General features: G+C 37.2%; 1 protein-coding gene across 2 annotated transcripts in view; it reads right to left on the bottom strand.

The window, feature by feature from the left end:
* LOC136413152 (kinesin-like protein CG14535) overlaps window positions 1-22,175 on the bottom strand; it is a 116,154-nt gene that overhangs the window by 84,994 nt on the left and 8,985 nt on the right. For both annotated transcript variants that reach the window (XM_066396550.1, XM_066396551.1), the window contains exons 2-3: window positions 7,430-7,548; window positions 4,399-4,546 (exon numbers count right to left, since the gene is read on the bottom strand). In XM_066396550.1, the coding sequence (XP_066252647.1) occupies window positions 4,399-4,546; window positions 7,430-7,542 (261 nt within the window). In that variant the 5' untranslated portion in view covers window positions 7,543-7,548. The remainder of the gene's footprint in view (window positions 1-4,398; window positions 4,547-7,429; window positions 7,549-22,175) is intronic.

Here is a 22,175-nt window from a genome sequence, read left to right as displayed (position 1 = left end):
CAGCGGCACCGGCGAACAAACCAAACGCGGTGGATCGTGCGTTTAATCAAGTTTGAAACGTCGCTTGCAGTGAAGAAATGAAATTAATTAAAACATTGGGAGAGACAATAAACAATAAAGCGTCCGGACGGCTAAAAGACAAAAACGATTTTCCGGCCAACTGTAAATTGCCCAACTACGCCTTTGTTTTAGTGCCGCAAAGTTAGAGGGTAATAAAAAAGAGGCTCCACTAAAAATTACCAACAGGAAACGTGGACCAGAAAAGAAACCAGAAATATCGCAACAACAAAATAAGCTCTCCCATTATCAGACAAACAGATTTGTCAAAATGCCAAGCTGAAAGGGAAAGTCGCCACTTTTTACCCCATTTCCTATTTTGTGTCTCCTGTTCTTAGTTTAACTGCGCCATGATTCAATTATGGCTGATTTATTGGGATGCGATAATGGATTTGCCCGAATAAACGGCTAATTGAATGCCTTTGTTTTCTGTCGATGTTCTAATGGCTCAGATAGTGTGTCTATGATTCATAAAGCGTTCCCACACGAGTGGTTTTACTTTCCCGCAGAGATGTCGGCGAAAAATCATATCGCATACAATCCATTTAAAATGACAAATAAACCTAATACATCCAAATTAAACAGCCAAAGCTATTTTAATTGAAACTCATATTTTATGTCGCCCATTTTAATTTGATAGGTCTGGTGTGCGCCCCTCTCGTATGCTGTCACATTTGGAACAGATTGAAATAAATATCGGGGGACAGCCGTTCTTTTGTAGTCGATCGTGTAACTATAACAAAGTTTCTGCACTAAACAAATAATAAATTTTCTTTCTGTTTTTCCCTTAAACATTTTATTGCAGGAGAAAAGGCCCCATCCACTTTAAAAGTAATCAAGTATGCTTCAGGGAGGGATCAACTTAAGCAGCGGTCCATCAGTGGCGGTTTCGCTCTATAAAAACTTGTCGCCCCAAATCGAGGGTCAAAGAAACTCCATAAACTTATAACATGAATATTAGATTAAGGGATAAAGAAAACGCCTTCGTCACAAAAGAAAGGGTCCCCGGTCTTTTTCCTCGGCTAAAGTTCTTGCTTGTTCCGGGGGTATGAAATGAGAAAAATCGACTTTCTGCTCGCGGATTTGCGTCGCAATAGAAACACCCGGTATTACGTTCGGAAACTCAAAAGAACAAAGTCTATTGTTTCCTCGTATATGGCGGGCGAGGCATATAAATGGCCTTGTCCATCGGGTTCTTAATCCAACTATTATTGCAATTCTTTCCCCGATAGGGCTCAATCGGTGAAGTTCCATCAATCAATCTTAGCGTCAGATTCTGTGCCCCGTTCCAAAGTCAGTCGTGATGGGGTATTATCGGGAGGACTGCTGAAATATACACCTATCAATCTAGGATTTTTTCTGCAATTAATTATTATCCTTGCAGCATCGATGGGTAAACGGGAATTGCTCAATCCGGGGACGTAGTTGTTGGTTATCTAGACGGCGGTTTGTCCCTCACCCTAAGTATTTAACACCCCACGTTGATATCTTGTGCAATCAAGACACTTCCCACTTCCCGATAACGAATTGCTGTACATGCAGATTGCTCAGGATTGTGTTTTGCAGAACCGCACTCAGGTTTGATACCGGGAATTCAGGAAAAACTCACTGAATAAGTTCCATTTTAAATACATCAATCAGTTTAATTCAATTTTTATCCCTTAATTATTTAACTGAAACGTTTTCTCTACGAAACTTTGGTTCAGGCTAGGGAAACTCGGATTGAAGTAGATACGATTCGAAAGAAAGGTTGAAAAGAAATTATGACTGTAATTAAACTTTTTTCGAAGATTCTTCGGTTGAGAGAAACTTCAGGTTAAATCTCAGTCGTTTTCAACGAGAAGCTTACGGTGCGAAGAAAAGGAAGCTCGAATTATAAATCCGACGTTTTCTCCCGTGATGATCAAGTTTAAAGGAATCCTCGGTTGAAGTTGGTGTTCTCCCCGGGTAGCTCAATATGAATACGTAAGGAAACTCGAGAGAAAACTTAGAAAGAAATAGAAACTGCGACTCATTCACCAAGTGCCAGTTAAAAGGAAATTCTGGATGAAATCGACTATTTTTCAAACATGCTTATAACACAAGATGTCCCAAAAGTAATGGAACAAAGAGCAACGGCAGATCCCTCGGCTGCAATAAAACCGACAGCACTAGCTTGTTTCCCACGTCTGAAACCCTCATATACCAAATTTCAGTACCAAAGGTCAGAAGACTGTGAAAATATAAAATAACATCAAAAATAAAATTTAGACTTTAACACCATGTATCTTTGTTAATAGTAACTTCCAGAATACAACAATTGCGTTAGATCTTAATATTTTTACGGTCGGAATCTACCGTTGCTCTTTGTTCCATCACTTTGGGAACACCCTGTACAGCGTCGCTCGTAAATGAAACCCCCAATTTTTTGCCATTTTCGAAATTATCGTCAAATTTTGAGGTCAGTTGACGTGAAGGGCCTTATGACAAAACTCAACAGTTTCCGAATTATTCAGGAAAGTTTTGATAGCTGCAAGGTCTCGCGAAAATCGGTGATGTGCTCTAACCGCTGCGAATTTTAGAACCGACCTTGTGGGGCTCCAAGAGGATCTAATAAGCTACGTTTTGATGTGTTTTAACTAAAAAAAAAAAGTTTTCCATAACCCCCGAAATAGACCTCTGAAATTGCACGACTTCGGACCTCAATAACTTGCTTATTTAAAATGGAATGCCCAAATTTTCTCGACGACGAAATTTCGAATGACCAAAAACTCTGACATGAAGCATTTCCTTTTAAGTCACATTTAGTGAGATATCGCACTTTGACGCACTAACGAGCAACCCTGTATGTAGGAACACTTGAAATTGCCATAAAACTTAATTACAAATTTGTGCTAGATACTAAACATACGAATAGTGGGTGTCTGAGTTTACTTATGAAATAGAACGGCGAAGACTAAAAAGACTACGATATTTGACTCAATAATAAGTGTGCGTAGGAATTAGAGCATTTAATTAAGCATAAATTAGCTATCCTTTCAATCGACACATCCAGTTTAATCGCGGATTATAGTTATATGCTAATAATTCCACCAGTTGATAAACCCTGAATGTGAGAAATTAATTACAGTCACAATTAGCATATTATTCTGAAATTGTGCGTCTAATTTTAGGGCTAAATTAAGATAAATGACTTGTACTTTTAATCAATCCTCCCATGAATTAGAGCAGCGATAATTAAGCTCAGAAACAATAATCTAAATCCCAAGGCCAATTTCTTACGGCTCAATTAAACCTTACTTATAGGCGCAGATGCAATTATTATATTTATTTGCATTAATTTGTAATTAACACAAGTAGTTGATTTATGACTGTCGGAGCAACGCAGATAGGGCTTTATTCTTCCATTATAAATTGCTGCAAAATTTCATCCAGAAAAAATGATATGAGATCCCATAATTACGGCTTAATACCGAGCCGTGGCAGCACCGAGTCTCTTAAAATCATTAGCGAATTAATTCCATTCCATAAGGGGAAATATTAATTATGTCCCCGATGATGGAGATATAAATCATCACCTTTATGTCTCCACATTCCTCGAGTGGGTCTTTGAAAATTAAAACCGGGGTGACTTTATTCACTTTCGACCTTTACGCTGCAGGCATTTCAATTTTTCCAAGTTAAAATTTTGACTCTCATAAATCTTGCCAGTTGATAATGCCGATGGTAAAGCGTTATATTTCCCCCCTCATAGAGTGAGCTATAAAATAAAGAAAATCTTCAAGTTATACTGCCTAAAGTCAAGCAGGAATAGTAATCCGTTCCGGGCTAAGGGGAATAGCGTGCGTAAAATCGCATTTTCTCTCTTGCCAGTGTGAAGGAATTGATGTCTCGGAATGAAAATAATATTTAAGGGTGGTTTATGGGAAAACTTTGCCCCCGAGGGATTGTTTCTGGTTAGTATTAAGTTGGAGGATAAAACGGAAAGTACGGTCGCTCTGGCGAATCCAAATGGCGCAGAAATCACAATTGAACAAGTAAAAATGACGGATATCGCCCAGACGGATCTCGCCTAAATGCTCAAAAGCGGTCACGTACCAAACTTAGTGTTTTGAAGGGAATATATATTAGAAAATATAGACGACAATAGCCTTGTGGGCTCTATACGTGAGCAAATTAATAAGTCGTTCATCATGTTTTACTATTAAACGAGGCTCCGCATTTGGGTCTTCCTTTGCGTGTTAAAATGCGAAAGACACTGGCTAAGACACATCAGAATAGTTTCAAAGTAATTATTTTGAAGCCAGAGTTAATCCCCGATAACGTCAGAGACAAAACTGGAAACAGGGTAGATCCGCTTACCTTTGATATTAATCTGGGATTGATCCAGGCGGTTTTGACGTCATTATCCAGAAGTCTAAACGGAGCCTTTGAGATAAGCCGCTGCTGATGCTGGGTGTCCTGGACAGATGGGTTTTTGCCCGGATCCTCGTCTTTTGTTGAGGTCGATCTAGAAATGGTGATAACAATAAAATTTAACATTATGTTAACTATCGATTTCCGGCATCGGGACTGGAAAGGACGTCCCCCAAAAACACTTAATTTTAGACTTATCGAGGGGGCGTTGGGAATGAAACACACGCGCCACTTTCAAAATATAGGAACCCCGTAGGCCAGATGGGGGGAAAACTTAAAGATCCCTAGATGATTTATAGCAAGAAACGTATTCTTACGTGACTCAAATTTTAAATTGTTTTATTGTTTTTTCCGTTATGTTCCTCAACGGGCGTAATTTGATCCCGAATATTTCCATTTGATTAATGGAGAACGGTTCGGGACTCGCATATGCTGATGGAAATTTTCAGTGGCTACCAGGGCCCGCTCAAAACTTGCCACAATCCTCAAATCCCATTTTCTTATACTAAACCTGTGTTTAAAAGCTAATTAAAATTTCAACGATAAGGCAGTGCAAAGTAGAATGTAAGCTATCAATGATTTAAGATTAAGTCTTGATTAACACTGAAAACCAGTTATTTCCGCTGCGCCCAGGTATGAGAAGTAATGCAATTTATGGTGGACGAACGGGACGTTTTGACAAATTGGCTTTATAATTTCGATCGCTGATAAGAAAAATTGTTATCCAAGCACGTATTACATGATTATTTTTCTTTTCTGTATTCAGATGATGGTCACAAGATCATTAATAACGGCTTGAAGGAGAATAAATTGTTGATGCCCATAGTGGACAGATAGAAAAGGGCACATTCTTGACCACGTGCCGTTAGACGTTTAAATTCCGATGAGGGATCAGAGAAATCAAATTGCCAAATCAACAGATACCAGGCAGCTGTTCGTGAAGTTCAAAAAAATTGTGATTAACAAAAATTCAATACATTTTTGAAGAAGATGAAAAATACTTCGCTCTGCAACTTTTCCATTTTATTTTTTTTTGTTTCATCTAGTTTTTTATTTTTTGGTTTCTGAATCTTCTACCGCACAGGTGCATACATAGATAATTCGGTTCTTGGTTAGAAACCGCATTTTAAAATCTGACCTCAAATGTTTTATTTTAGGAGAATTCATAAGTCTCTTTGAAGATGCGCCGTGTTTAATTATTTCATACTTAAAAAAGTTCCGTTCTAAACCACATCGAAAATTTAAATATTAACACTTAGGATTATCAAATTAAAGTAAATTTCTTGATAATTTGATGAATAAAGTTGAATTCAGCGAGGTGGGAAACTGCTAAACGTAGTGGCGCCATCTATTAGAGAGTAGCTTAAGGATTCTAACACGGCCACAAAGGCGTCTGCGACAGTATTGATTCAGGGAGTTCCCAGCTCTAAATCCCAGGTGGCGCATGCGATAGCCTTTTAAACGAAACGTTCAGGGGATCCCTGGATAAGTTTAATGCCGCGAATTGAGTTTTAAAACCACAGTAACGCGATTTGTTTTTTCTCATATAAAATTACGACAAAATGCAAAAGTTTGAACGTAAGACGTATTTTATTATATTCCGTATTTGAATTTGGTGATTATTGCAGCATGTTTTGAGTTGTTTTAAGGGCCAATCTGGAGCGGTTTCCGTAGTGTCGTTATTCTTTATTATAATATCTGGCAACATGGGTCTAATGCGTATTCTTCCAAGGCAATGTAAAGCGGAAACAATTTGAGCAGTAAAACACCAAATTCTCTATGGGATAAATTGAATAATGTAAAACTTTAATCATGAACGTAAGTTTTTACTGAATATTGTTCGCAACAGAGAAGGCCGCATTCGATTTTGAATGCATAGCCTTTATTGTTAAAGTTCAATTCCGAAATCAAGATGTTTTCTATCGATTTCCGCCCTGGGGTTCCTATATGAAATTGTGTAGGTAATTGGAAGGCTATTTTCAACAGAAATCCCCAGATGTGCTCATAAAGAACTAACCGAAAACATAATCTATAAAATCAATGAGTTCTTCTAGAACGAGAATTGTGAGCAATCAAGTCATTACAAAAATATTCCAATTTGCTTCTGTAAATTAGAAAATTCAGGGAATGTGTGTGATTGAAACGCTGCATTCGCCTCTGCATCGGCACTTGACACAACTGCTTGGCATTTAATTGCGTAAAGACCTATTTACTATGCATTAAACATTAGCAAATCGCTCATATTCCTTTCGAGATATTATAAATTTTCATTGTACGTGCCTTTCAAGGCTATGATTTAATTCGTATTCAATTTAGTCCCCTTAAACGTGAATTTGCGCTAATTAAAAATAACGACGCTTCAGTCCAGTGACATCACAGCAAATTCAATTTTGCAAATTTTTTATTAAAGAAATTGTACCCGTAAAAACTTCATTAAATCCCTGTTAATTATGACTAACTGCCTTATTTTCTAGCTTTAAAGCGTCTCTCCGCCTCGCTACCCCGCATATGATTTACGTAGACTTGTTAAATTTTAAAATGATGATGCCCTAAGGGCTCATCTCTAGCAACCGACTTTCGCATTTTGGTTTATAACACTAATATACAACGGAGTTAATAACAAAGAAGTCGTATTTGAAATTCTAAAGGAGCTAATTTCGACGGATGTATACGCAAAAACGCCCTCTTGCAAGAAGGATGTCAGATTGCTATCTGGGTTTCGTGGCATGAACTATATCCTTTTTGAAAAAAAATCTAAACGTACGGAGAAGAAAGGGGCATTTAGAACACAAGAATTCACATCCGTACGTCTACGCCTCTTTGAGTTGATGATGACCGAACGAAACGAGATCTGGGGCCTCAGATAAGCCCCGAGATGGAAATACTTTTAAAGGGCCACTTAAATAACTCTTTTCAAGTTTTTTCCTTTCAAGAATATTATGCATGTTTCAGTGGACTAATAAAATGTGTAAATTACCTTGGTCCATTGTTATTGTTGGCGGGCATGGGGGTGGGAATTCGAGGGGGCGCTACGGGGATTGGCGTTCCTCTCCTCTTCATTGGGTGGAACTGTCTGTGGGCGCCCTCCATTTTGATCTGAAATTTAACAACAAAAGTAATAAAACTTTCTTTCGTCTAAAAAGTGACACTAAAATTATGGCCGCAAACTCATTCTCTTTTCATTTTTGGCCTCGTTAACCGAAACGGAAACACTTCAAGGCTTTTCAGCGCTCTGCCATGGCCTATTGCACACACAATTTCCAGATTTCTGGATCCGTGCTCGGCCCTGGAACTAGGTGTAGTTAAATCACGTGAAACCTTTGAAGTGAAGGTTTTAGTTTATTTTTACGGTTCTTAACTTCAACTCAGTTTCCATAAATTTGAGGGCAATAAAGATGGGTAAGTTATTCGTCTTGTTACTCAGTAAGTCTTGGAGCAAAATATTGTTCTAAATGGCGGTGAGGAGAAAGAACATCTTCATGTTGCATTCCAGAAATAGCGACACGGGCATTCCTTCTCGTTCTTTCCAGTTAATTCTATTAATGCAAATGCAGGTGAACTTTTATTTTATCACGAAAAGTCAACCACAACATTACGTGGTGTAATACATCATTTTAATCCGACAACCAGAGGTTGGACCCTTTTTCTGCTTCTGTGTACGAGGAATGACTTTCAGTATTGTAATGTAAACGGGCATATCAGATACCGTTTTAAAGCTGGACTTTTATTATAATGCCTTTTGAGTGGCATTTTCAGGTTGGCTGACATCATTGGAAAAAGTTTTTAGGGCTCTCCTCAGAGGAAGACTCGGAGGGAAAGGCGAAAGGCCACTGGGCCATGCGCCTAAATGTTGATTTAAACTTGCTCACCTTTTAAAATTACTCTACTCGGTAAAAATGTCGTGTTTATCCTTGGAACTAAATATTTACGTTTCAAGGCATTAACCTACTGCCTGCTATGGATCTCGATTTTGAAACGTTATATGCTTATAAGCCAAAGTGGCAAATTTCTACTGCTTCGTGAGACCATGCCATAAACAAACAACATTCTCAAAGCTTTGTTTATGGTACTAATGAATGGGAAAAAACATAAATCGATTGGTCAGAAAACGCAAACTTCAGCTTTGGGGATTAGCAAGAACGATGGCCTCTTCATCAACAGAAAAATAATCTATTAGCCTCCAGTTAAGTTTATCTGCTCGGTACCGGCAAAAGACATTATCCTCCATCTTAGGTCACGTGTCTCGAACATTTAAGTGTGGTCATAAAATAAATTCCGAAGCTCCCTTTAATCAGAAACAGCCCCCGATATCACTCCGCAGTCCCGGCCAGGCTTTCCTTGGGAAAACTCGTAAAAAGCTCACTCGACTAACGAGATTTTGTTTTTTCGGAGCGATACCACATAGACGATTATTATTTATGTGCATAGGAATGAATGTCCCTCTAGGAGGTTACTAGTGGGCACATATAAGGCTTACGTAAAGGGCTACGTGGGTTGTGACTTAAATTTATTTCAAGGCGTAAGGGATTTTAATTTAGAATATGGAAAGAATCGAGAATTATATAGAAACTTCAAGAATTTCCAATTCTAAAATTTTCTCATAATATACGTTTCAATTCTATTTAAAAGAAACAGACGACTTCTCGGTAGATTCTGAAAAGCAAAAATCTTCCGCAAACGTTGCCGGGAGGTGGAGGGGGGTATCTACGAATCACACAATGAACACGAGTAACTTGCAAATAACCAAATAGACCGATACACATAAATGGAAAACAATAGGGCGCAACGGGTTACTTCGGTTGAAGAACGTACGCGCAGGAATATCACCACAGTGCTGAGTAGTACATCTCAGCTTTTAGATTACTTCAGTATAGAAAGATTTGCCACGGGGGATTACTCAGATTTCATAGCATAGATTTCTTCGGGGACGTCTCAGTTTTCGCTCTGACGGGATGCAAATGCAGTAATAAATCGATAGTTGCATTAAAAATTAACTTCCCACGGGAGGCAAAACTTTCCAAACAGCGTACTGTTTATCTTCTTATGCGGCCGCCCTGAGAATAGAGAAATATGAACTACCGAAAGGCAAATAAATACCGAAAGTCTGTCAGCCGGTCCGTGCCGAACAAATAACCGGTAATTCTTTTAAATCTGGTTAGAGCCGTTTCGTTCATTAGTGCCTTGCACATACGGACGCAGTTTGTCACGAAATTTACCGCTGTGTTTCCTATCCAATTACGTCACATTTTCCTGTTTTTTGTTCATATGCCAGGCTTACAACATCACGAGAGTACTTAGGGTAATTATACAGGAAAAGCGTTTCAAAATAATCCTTTTTTCCTTTAAATCATCCCCAAACGCACCGTTCGAACCACCATGGGGGACATAAATAAGGGTCGCGTAGATGCATCGGGGCTTTATCTCATGATATGTGATACAGCCTGCTGCACTTAATTTCCCTTTCTTGCTGTTCGTGCACCCTTTAAAACGCTAAAGAGCAGAAAACAGCCCTGATGGATAAATATCCATTAGAAACCCCTTCGGCACAGAGGCGGGTTGATGTCATTTAATTGGACGTTCTCCTCGGACGCGATAGACGAAACACAGCTACCACTGTCTTTCCTAAGCTATCCGCAATCCGGTCCCGAATTGATGCGATGTGAGTCATGTGACCGCCAAAATTTACGACTTTTGTACGGTATTAAAAGTCAGCGTGTCGGTAATGTATGCCAGATATCCAGGGTAGATTCATTTAACGGAATTTGTCTCTGTGGGGAGATACTAAGTAAACGATTTGTGTTTTACTATTGGACATTTTAAACAGCAATAACTCGGAGCTGTACGCCTTTTAATCCTGGAAATTATTAAATGCCAACGAGTAATGGAAATACCTCCGATTAGGTCAGATTCAGGTTAGGGCAATAAGCGATGAAGGAGTAGAGGAATTGCAGTAACGTCCCTATTTCTTCCACTTTCTCCATTTTCCAGATCTAAGCACGGTACCGCCCAAAACATGCCAGAAAACCGCACAAAAACTATTAAACACCCCGGCGAAAGTTAGTGCCACGCACGTTGCGACAGATGGAGCTTGTGCGAAGATTCTCGCTTCCGCTGTTGAATAATTCAACTGACACACCATAGGTGGCACCGCCCTTAAATTGAATTAAGTATTAATGGAAAGGAAAAGTCATCATTTACCAATGAAAATGGTATCCAATTACTTCATTTTAGTACATTCTCGAAGAGCTTAATCAAAAAAACTGTAGTTAAAGACTTTATGATAATTTTAATGAAGTTCTATTCAGTTCAAATAAAAGGATTAGTCAGTTACGCTTTCCGTCAGGTGGCGCTGGTGCTAATATTTGAGGGAATAGATAGATATATGGCGCTATTTTTGGGGAAATAACAGATAATTTAGAAATGTGTATACAGGGCGTCCCAAATAAAGTGCCATTTGGGATATACATATGGGGCGTTAGCAGAGAAAATACAGAGGCGACAGCCCGTTAACAAAAAAGTATTTTTAACCTCAATACTACCCAAGGTACTAACGCCTAAGGTGATAAACTATCATGCTAAAAGAGGGTCGCATTGGCAATATCATCAATTGAACAGTAGCCAGGTTCCTAACCACTAGCAAGGTGCTGGTTAGCACGATCATTTTAGTGGGTAAAATGCCATTTTGGGGTTATAGCACTAGATTAGATTAGATCAGATGCAATCATCAAGCAAATTATTCCGCTAAGTGAAATTTCTGGAGGGTTGACGATCGAACTTGTATAGTTCCTAGTTTATTGTAGTACTACTTACATTCTATTTTATACGGTCGTTTTACGAATACGTTATAAGGACTTTTGCAAGGTATTTTTTAGGTAGAAAAAAAAGAAGCATTCATCTGTTAAGTCACTATGAATATAACTCGATACAAAAAAGATTCGAGCTTTTGAATCCTTGCAAAAATCAGTAATAACGGATTTCCCCGAGGAATCAAAAGGTCCCTGTAGTTTATAAATTATTCAAAACATTCGGGCTTCCAGAATTACTTTAAAAAAATTTTTAAATAATTTTACTTTGTCCACCCTGTGTTGCTTTTTTCTCAACTTTTTAATATGTATAAGTAAATTATGTTGAATTTCAATACTTTTATAAATATAAAAAATCTGTGGTTCAGTGATGTATTATTAATTAAGGGATACCCTGAATACTTAACGCCTGTTTCTTCCTTTCTCCTAAATCAAACTGAAAATTCTGCAATTGCGTTTTTAACATTCATCGCAGCAACCAAGCATATAATGCCATTTGAATGAAGTCTAAACTTATCCGTTCATTCACCATTCATAATACCGCATGGTTACTATTCTTGTAACTTGTTTCTACTATCATATTTTATATTTAACTTTATATATGTACACATTTCTTTGATAATGCCACCCAAGGAAACAGTGTTAATAATAGAGGCTACGACAGTTCAACCTTGAATTTAATCTTTAAATCAGGCTTATTCAATTTTAACTCATGGTACGAATTTGTTATAGAGAATGTCTCTATTATGGAGAGATGCGTCTTTGACAAGAATGCTCTTAATCAAAACCACGTATGATCAGGCCATAATTCAACTTAATAGTTTGCGGAAGACTTTTCAGTGGGAATAACGAAAGAAGTATTGTTAAGACGTGCAGTGTCAACACATAAAAAGAAATTTATCGGTTTCTTATGCAGGACAAATGATTTACGCACTTCCCCTTGATAATACTCAAACTTTTTACGGCTTACGTGGCAGTTTTATTGACATTAAGTTGAGTCGTCTCAACCCATCCTGGAACAAAACTCACGTTAATTCGGGCCGCATTAGACAGTTTAGGGTAAACAAAAGGAAAGTTAAACATGAAAGTTTTGGGTCCTTTGAAGACAAAGAGGACAACACAATAAAGGGGGGGCTTTCGAATTGTTAAATTCCGTTATTATGGGATTCCCTGGTTCTATGGCAATTATGCAAATTTTCTTTAGGAGAGGCTCTAAACTGTCGGCAATATAATGGGATCCTCCAGATTGTTACAAAAGTACTGACCATTCTGAAAGAGATAATGCGAAAACGATATCGATAAAGGAATAAGGAATGAGTACTCTGCAACAGAATACATTCCCCGGATAATGAAATGAATACACAAGCATGTAACGTAACCCATATGCAAAATACCGTATAATGTGAGAGTTGCTTTCGAGGAATAGCTTCGCTTCTCGGGCGCTATTTTAAGCCTCATGATAATTAAGTTTGAACATCCATAATCGGTTATTACAAACGCCCCTGCATATTGGTCCCAATAAAAGAAGGTAGAGCATGCAATCCCAGATTAATTTCGCCAAAGGTACATAGGAGAAAAGTTCGTAATTGTAAAAGTTCAAAGGTAAATTCTCATTGTGTCCGGCACAGAAACATGTTTATAACTGGCTGGAGGATTACCTTTGAGAATTGTTGCAACGATAACGTTATTTATGATTTAACAAGCTCAGGACAAAGGGAATATTTATCTTTTGAAATGGACAATGAAGTACAATTGTGAATCTCGTTACTTTTAGTTATGCAGGGAGGACAGAAGTTTAATTCCAGAAAGCAAAGGCTGGAAAAGAGTTTCCCGCTTCGAAGCTTTTGATGTTTCTTATTGTTAACTAGAAGTATTCCTTGCTAGAATGCAATGGAAAACAGCCATTCTCCATTGCAGGTTTTACAAGCTTCAACGTGACAATTTTGGATTCATGATATGCAGTAGTGGTTAAGAGAGGAAGTACGCTTCGTTTTTGAGATACAGGAGGTCAATGTTTTTTGTATTTTTCACACAGCTTCTACAGTTTTTCAGGTAATTTATTAAAATGTTTATCATTTGTTAGCTATAACGGTCCACAAGTTTTGACATGTTTAAACGAGAACATCTTTCGAGAATTGGCAACATTGCGCCCTGTTTATTTCATTTCGAAACCTGCCTAAATAGCCGCAAAAACTAGATGTGCATTCCTATACGAGTTTTTGCACCTGATGGATTTTACGGTGCATAATTAACAAAATGCACTAAATTTATAAAATTTAAATATGTGATTCTTATTTTATTATTTTGAAAAAACAATTTACCTTTAAATTGTTATTGTTATCTTTAACTAACATAACATGTTACGTTCCACATTTTACACCATTCATATTACAACCAAGAAAACGAATTCATTATTATCTTGCTACATTAAATGTTCCAAACGTCCACCATTTGAGTCCATGCATGCTCTATTCCGGGTACTCCTTATTGAATCCTCTTCAACGAGGCTTGAAATTTGTCCTTCGGCTTCAGAACCAACTTCTCGCTGTCGGCTTCGTCCTTGATATGGAGGAATAACGCTACCTGTATCCAGAAGCCTTTGGGAAACTTGCACAAATGTTTGTCGAGCTGGAAGTTTTCTTTCTGGATAACGTTTACCGTTAATACGTCCAACTCCTTCGGAATTCTGTAACGCCTCTCCATAAATCTAAAGCGTGTCATGATATTCTCGTAAAAAATGCATTTTCACGTAGGTACTGTAAATAAGTCGGAATAAATCCACGTACTAATAAAAGGTCAGGTTTTATCAGCTATCAGGTATTAAGGAATTGCAAAAAATAATCAGAACAAAAATAAACTTTTTCTTCTCGGTTACATTGAGTGCGGCGTTGCCGCTTAAGTTAACCTAATATTATTAGGTTGTCGACCCCTGTTGTAAGGAACTTTTTTGTTTAAAATGATGTTCTTAATCATATGTTAAATTTAACGCCCTTAGGTATAGTAAGCTGCGGAATTTGCATTCGTTTTTATTAGAAGTATTAATTTGACAGTTATTTCATGTTTTCCGTGTTCCACAGCTTATTTTGCCTAATTGCAGCACTCACTACCGTGCCGTTTTATCATATTGGTAAGTCAATCGGGGCGAACACGGTTAAATATTTTTGCAAATATCTCTTAAACTATTGTTCCTAGTAAAAAAACTGAAGAGGCAAGGAAGTTATTAAAAAAATATCAGGGATTAAATAAAGTTAATGAATAAAATCTAAAGATGTCATAAAAAAAGTTCCTGTAAAAGTCTTGTAAAATATTGAGAGCGATCACAAAAAAGTAACGCCCTGTAGAGTATTTTGAATCATTGTTATTTTAGTTTGTTCGTAATGCCGAAATGATTGTTACTACCAATTTTCAGTTAATTTTTTTTATAAATATCAGAGAAATGAATGAAAATCAAAAAAAGAAATGAATCGACACCCTGTAAATTCAAACGGCAGCAATTTAGGACATACCTTTTTATGAAGTTTTTATCTTAAAATAAGTTCATGATTCACTCATTTCATTTTTTGCCGTCCGTTAAGAAATATCCTGCATATATGATATTTTATTTATCAAGAATGACCATCGCTTTTTTCCTAAATACGGCTCCAGACGTTTTTTTTTTGTCGATTTTAGGACATCTTTGTACTAGTTGGACTTGGAAAAGTAGTCTCAATTTTCATATATGTTTTAACATAACTTGGGGGAAAGGTAAAAAAGGAATTGGAAAATTTCGTTTTTTTCGAAATAATTTAAAAACAAAAAATAATACTGTAGATCTGTTAGTGTAATGAAACTACTCCTCTGACTACGCGATTTTGCTCCGATTTCGTTCGTATCTATTATCGTTTATCAGATCGCCACGTTGGATGCCCTTCCCTTGGACACGTTGTAGGTGTCCCAACCACCAAATTACAACGGCTCTGAACTAAAATAAAAATGTGTTTAATTTTAATTAACGTTTTGTTCCACATATAATATTATCTCTACACACATCATAATTAAACATAGCGATAAGGGTGGGAAAACTAACAACAAAATATGAAGTCATTATTCAAAGGTTCAGTCCTTTATCCTTTATGTCATTGACTCCCGGTTATCAATTAAATTTACCCAACACGTTTTATAACCGTCATATTTCATCGTCAATAAAATTCGCTTTTATTGAAACAAAAGACTTACACAAATCAACAGCGGATTCATTTTTCTTAGTCATTAGAAAAATCAATCATTCCCACTGCGTTTAGATAAAATGGTGCTTTCAGTAATATTTTACTGTCTGTGAGGAAACTTTATTAATTATTTAGTTTGAAATCAACAAATAGCGTTTAAACCCAACGACATATCTAAACCCTGAAAATTTCCTATTTCTCCACCCCAAAGCACGTATAATTTGTCGGCTACATGTGTGCCAGACGTATTTAACACAAATAGTGCCCCCACTACCTATTACCCAATGTAAACAACGTATTCATTGTTGGCAATATCGTTGGCAAAGCTGAATAAATGAAATTAGGCAAAGAGCAAGCATCCCCTTAAAATAAATAATTGTGACGTTAAGCCAATTGAAATTTTGCATAATGAAATATGCGCTATCGATCTGATACCATTCAATCAAAACATCCGTTGAACTGGAGATTGCAGTTTCCGTCTTGTGCTTTGCTGACTATGCCATGTTTTAACAGTCACTGTGCAATATTTATAATAATGCATTGGTACGCCCATTCATTCAGACCACAATTTTCCAGTCCTTAAATAAGAAATGAAGTGCAACCACAGCGAAGGGCTCAATAATTCACAAGCTCAAAATTTATCTTCACACCTTTAGAGCGAGGGCAAAAAAAATGTTAGTTTAGATTAAGGCCCTTATTTCTAATTGTTTTAGCACCTTTCGAATAACATAGGGGCGTTTTATTGATTGACAAGGAGGGCCAGTATCGGCAGTAAACCCCCTGTAGAGTACGTGGAGTGTTGGGAGGCTGTATGTTTCTGCATTGATAACATCTTAAAGTGAAGTTTGTTATTGGAAGAATGAGTGCTTACGGTGCCAGCAGTGGCGGAGCATAAATATTCGATTTTGACAGGGCATATTTTGAGACACGTGCACTAGCTGACACCCATAGGTTGCGCCTATGGCACATGACTAGGCCTATTGGATTGGCAAAGCCCATATGTGTTTGCGCGGGAGCTTTTGTATTTATCAGGCCCTGTGTGAGTTTTTGTATGGGTCGACATAAAAGGGATTTGCAAACTTACTGCTAATAGAAAGTGGTCTATTATACGAGACATGAAAGGTGGAAAAAATCAAGCGGAAAGTCAAGCAGAGCAAAATCGGATGGGGTGCTCGTTCCACTTCTGAGAGTGTGGATTTTTTTTTATTCCATGCGAATTTCAAAAAATATATAGAGACGCATAACTATTCTCTTTAATGTGCAATTTTGCTCCTATTTAACCAAGTCTGTACAATCTGACGCATCTCTCTACAATAACTTTATGGCCCACGTGGCTTTACAACTTCAGAAACATTTACCATAGAAGCTCAACGGAGTTTCGCCTATAGGGAGGCCAAAAAAGAACCTGCAGTTCTCACAAATGAGAAATAAACACTGACCTCTGGCATCGCTGTAGTACTTTGAATATTCCAGAAAAAAGCGCGAGAATGTGCATTCCTCTTTCTTGCTCATATGTGCACACGACTAATCAAGATAAAGTATATCAAAGAAATTAAACACTCTGTATCCTGGAAAGGAAGCGATTTCGGACCTAATTTTATTCGATCTGAATATTTGTCTTTATGAGCTGCGCATCCCTTGAAGGTTTGTCTGTGTGTTTATGAAACACCCTGTATATCTGACTCAGGAAAATAAGATCAATGAAATAACTATGAATGAATTGAACTGCTATGATATTGAGAGGACTGAAAGAAATATGAAGGAACCACTCTGAAAGGTTTTTTTGTTCTTGGAAGGAACCTTTCTGTGTAATGCGAAGTTATGCCATTCAGATAGCAAAAACTTCATTTGGAGGAGACTCCACACTAGAAGCAAATTTATCCTGAGGCTACCAGTCAGGGAAACCACGAAGAAAATAATATACTGCACTATGACATATTAAACGCGCCATCCTGAGGCTCAAGTACCTGTCGTTCAGATAAAAACATGATGACATGATAATTCAAAGGAAGAGAAAGAACATTAAATTTCCGCACTACGTCTCGCACATATCTGTCGACTGGGGAAATTAATGGAGGAGGATTATTCAATGAAGTTTATAGTCATACGCATATATGGTTTACTGACATGTTACATCTTCCTGGGGTACTGAACCCTTCTAGAACGTTCCTGAAAGAAAATATCTATACACGGAAGAGACATCGCTCGGAAAAGAAAATTAGCTTAAAAGGTGGAAAACAAAATCAGAAACAATTAGAAAACTGTGGTGATAAGAACACCGGCAACTATGAGCCCGGGACTCTTGTTGGATCTAAGTTTCGATTGATATGCGTATATCGCTTCTAATGTACCGAGTGTCCCGTTAACAATGGACGCCGGATGGACTCCGGATAAAAACAGACATACTTTTTAAACAAATAGAGACATCGAGTTGAAATTTTCAGGATATAAGCCAAATTTTATGCTCTTGCTAACTAATATACAATTAAACACATACCATTTTGTTTGATATTTGCAAGAAATTGACAAAAATTCCAGACTTCATAATAAAGTACCCTCTAAGGGTATTTTCATGAATCAAAATGGATTATATGACACATTTTTGGATAGAATAAAAGAAAGCTCTTTTTAACGAGCCACCACTCCTTTAAACCTTATGATCCGTTCCCGAGATATTTAAGTTTTTATCTGATAATATTCGCAGCGTCCTCTATAAAAAAAACTTGCAAATATATAAAAAAATTTCATGTACAAAAGTTGTGCAGAAACTTTCCACGAATAAAACTGTGATATTTTCAGTACACCTTTTCGTTGTATTTTCTTCAGTTATTTGACATTTCGTTCACTATATGAGATACACAATTTAGCAATGGAGTTAGAAATTTAAAAAACATTTCTAGCATTTTCTAATGGTCACTTTTATTGTACCAATTTTTCTTTCAAAACTTCGTCTCCAATAGTTTTAGGGATACAACCGCCGACCTCTGGTAACGGGACACTCGGTACGTGATACCTGGGCGTGTTTGGGTATTTTTTGTGATGTCGGTTCGCCAATAACCCTCAAGTGAATACCTCCGCTAACTCAATATTTTCAACTCAATACTCAAGACCGGCAGATCTCTCTGCGAAAGTCTGATAGGTGGTAAATTTCTCATTATAATTTACCACAACTGTTGAACTAACCTGAACCAATTAGTAGACTAATAGGTGCACTCGCCACTCCCCAATCAGACCCTGACCGTTAGCCAATTTAATTTCGGGAGCAATGAATGAACGACATCTTTACTCACCTTCTGGTTAGGTAACAAATAAAAGGGTTTAAATATAGTCGGGACCCCGCTAACAACGGCTTCACGGCACAAAATTAATTCATAAATCAGAGGGCAAAGGATGTAGAACCAACGTGTACGTATGTAATATGCAGAGTCATATATCAAAGGCCTTAATTCCGACAGCGCCACGATGGTTATGCAAGGAATAATACGCGAGAAACTCATTATATTTTACACCTGTTCTTTTGGACCCCGTCAGCTATATATGGCCCAGAGAAAATTATGTGTTTACTGTGCATTGGTAAAAGTGCTGATTGCGATCACGAACTGGAAAAGCTCCAATTCAAAGCGAAGTTTGAATTTATTAGGTGTTTTGTTATAAAGTGTCGTCAACATCAACCTGAGCCTTTCACAAAATAATGTCATTCTTCAGTATTCAAGGAGTGCCGTATAAATTTCCCAAAGCAATTTTCCGGCTCAAGTTTTTCGAGCAACAAGAACCAATTTGCCTAATGTTCATCTCCGTGGCAGGGAAGAGATTCGCAACAGAAAAACTGGATCGATGATATTTAATCTAGCCTTCAAGAAAGTCAAGAAATAAAAATGATTATTTTATAACAGCGGTGGGAATAAAAACGCATTCGGCTTTCAGAGAAGCCATCAGACAACAGACGATAAGCTCAATCGAAACTGTCTAAATAGCAAATAACTGCCGCATGTCCATTAAGCTAAGATCTGTAGATGAAAGCGTCCATATGAAACACGTGCCAGACACGTGACATATTCCAATGGTTTGAATGGAGTTGTCAGCAATTCATCGCCCTTTTTGCCCACGATTTTGACTGGTCTCTTATTTGGAACTGTAAAAATACACACTTAGTAATGGCACGTACGCCTTATACAGACATATGTAATTAGAATTAACTAACATTGGAACACATGAAATTTTGATTGGCGTTAACGTTAAGAAATGACTTTACATTTCTTTAATAAAAGCCGAAAATGCTGATGACGTGGAATGCTGCTGTTAACAATTTGAATTTATCAAAAGTTAAAGTTAACAGCACATTAATAATATGGCTCTTAAGGATGTCTTGAGGCGGCAATCCCGACTCTCAGAGATGGAACATTACCGTTTATACAAAATAAATACAACAGTACGGTATTATATTACACACTGGGTGTTAGTGTTAGTTGAGAAAGGAAAATTTATTCTACTTTCTAATCTATCAAGCGGCATTATTAAAGTGTCCTTTATTCAAAAAGAAAACTTTTATTAAAAATGGTGTATTAAAAACTCTAGGGTTGTTGCACGTCATCTTCGCTCTGGTCGACTGATCCAAAATATGGAAAATTTCTTCAATTAAGACTAAACCTGCTATTGAAAAATTTCTGAACAATCTATGCAGGGTAAAATCACTCAATGGCTCCGTTTTTGTGAAACTGTTGGGATATCTTCTGCACGACACGTTAATCTTCAAATAACTATGGTTCACTACGGTTCAATCACGTGACATTTTACCATGTCACAAGTTTCTTATCAGCAATAATACCACATCTTTTCAAAATTAATATGTAGCAGGGAATTTGTCAAGTATCGGTGCAATGCTATCACTATTTAGTAGTGTTTAACAATATTGTCAGGTCCAGAGCAAATAGTTATCATACCAATGAACAAAAAAGTTTTTAAATAAAAAAAATTAAATTAAACCAAAGCGTCAACAAATTAAACAGCAACCGTAAAAAATAGGGTTGTGCTTAACGTTCAAAGATATTTTTATTCTTTTTCAGCATATTAAATTTATATGACTTGTCCTTTCATGTAAGGCGATTCTCCATCGTTACATTTTGTCACGTGATAAAAAGTTACGTGATTTGAACCATAAATATGGCATTTATTAAGTAAATCTACTTCTTGTTTCATTATTTAACTGATTGATCAGGTGAACCACTATGTAATGAAAAAGAGACATAATTTTCTTTTGTCACCATAAGCTTCCTCACTTCATCTCAACTCAAAGATTAATATCGCACCTTTATTATCTGGGCTATAGGCAGACAATTTTTGGGGCAAACGAAACTTTAACCTACCCCCCACCCGCCCTTCTTATAAAAGAGGTTTAGATCCACGACATAAAAAGCTTATAAATTCTGGGGTATCTTAAGGCGTGAAGTGATGGAGGCAGTTTTTACGATGTCAAGAGAAATTGGGCCAGAGAGTATAGTCAATAAAGGAGCCTCACTGTGGCAGCCGAGTCAGTTCTGGGGTAAAGCGTTATGTAAGTTCAACAAGTGGAAAACTGTAGTCTCTACAATGGTTCATTCCTCAGTTGCAAATCAAAGCGGCAATGCAAAAGAGACCATTAATCCTGGGGCTGCAACACATAAGAGCTCTTTGCACGGAATCAGCAGAGCTTTCTCAGTTTCAGTACAGACAAATACCCGAGTTTTCTGAGAAGAGAACGAGGATTTATTGAAGGAGCGTACTGAACCATGTACTAACTACGTACAAATTATAGCCCCTGGCAGCTCATAAGTTGTAGTGCCAGTCGATTAAAAAGTATGAAGAGATGTTGGTTAGTGAAATGGAAACTTCTTCATGCGAAAATATATAAAAGTTAAAATTTCTGTTAATAATCAAATAGCTAATTTGAGAATCTGTTCCAACGACAAATGGAAATCGGTCTTAAAAGTTCCGCGTCATGGTGCGCCCCAAAACGGACCATGTCGAAGCCAAACTAACCGATTAGTTTCAACTTTATGAACTTGTAACCTCATTAAACTGAGCTTTAATTTTCGTCGTTTCCGTTCCGAGCTTTATGGCCATCAGTTTCCCTTATTGTTTTAGAGAGCTGTTGTTCAACGTTATTTAGACATCATCGGCAATCAATGATAAAACCATCATTCATTGAAGCGGTTTGATTGATAAGAATGTGTGTATGTGTTTCCAGATGTCATTTATGCTTCGGATCGACCTTTATAGTAACGTTACATTGAATTTTTTTTTATCGATTGCTCTTCATTGTGCATTCTTTCTATTAAAGCAAATCTCCACATTGTTACTTAAAGAATCATCTTATATTCAGTTTCAGTCAAATTTGTTGTAGTTTAGCTCATTACTGAAGCAGCTGATTTAGGCTCTCTTGATACCTCCTGAAATACATTGGGATATATTTGACCCTTTGGCCCTATTTAATAGCTCGTCAGATCACTTTAACGACATTCGCAAGGAAAATTATTTTCAATTTTAATTGCTCATGTTTCATTTAGGAACTCTTTTGCCAAATAGTTTCTTATCGTCTTTTTTTACTGATCTTGTGGACTTCTATCATGAATTCTACTTTTATTCATTTTTTGTCATTAACTTTGTTGGATTTAGTGCCATTTCTTCATTGTTTATTGTTCTGCCTTTAATCCTTTACTCCGCTTGCTCTGATATGAGT

Source organism: Euwallacea similis, chromosome 13, assembly GCF_039881205.1.
Source record: "Euwallacea similis isolate ESF13 chromosome 13, ESF131.1, whole genome shotgun sequence".
In the NCBI taxonomy this organism is placed as follows: Eukaryota; Metazoa; Arthropoda; class Insecta; order Coleoptera; family Curculionidae; genus Euwallacea; species Euwallacea similis.
The sequence above is the reverse complement of the archived record's forward strand: the minus strand, read 5'-3'. Positions and strand labels throughout refer to the sequence as shown.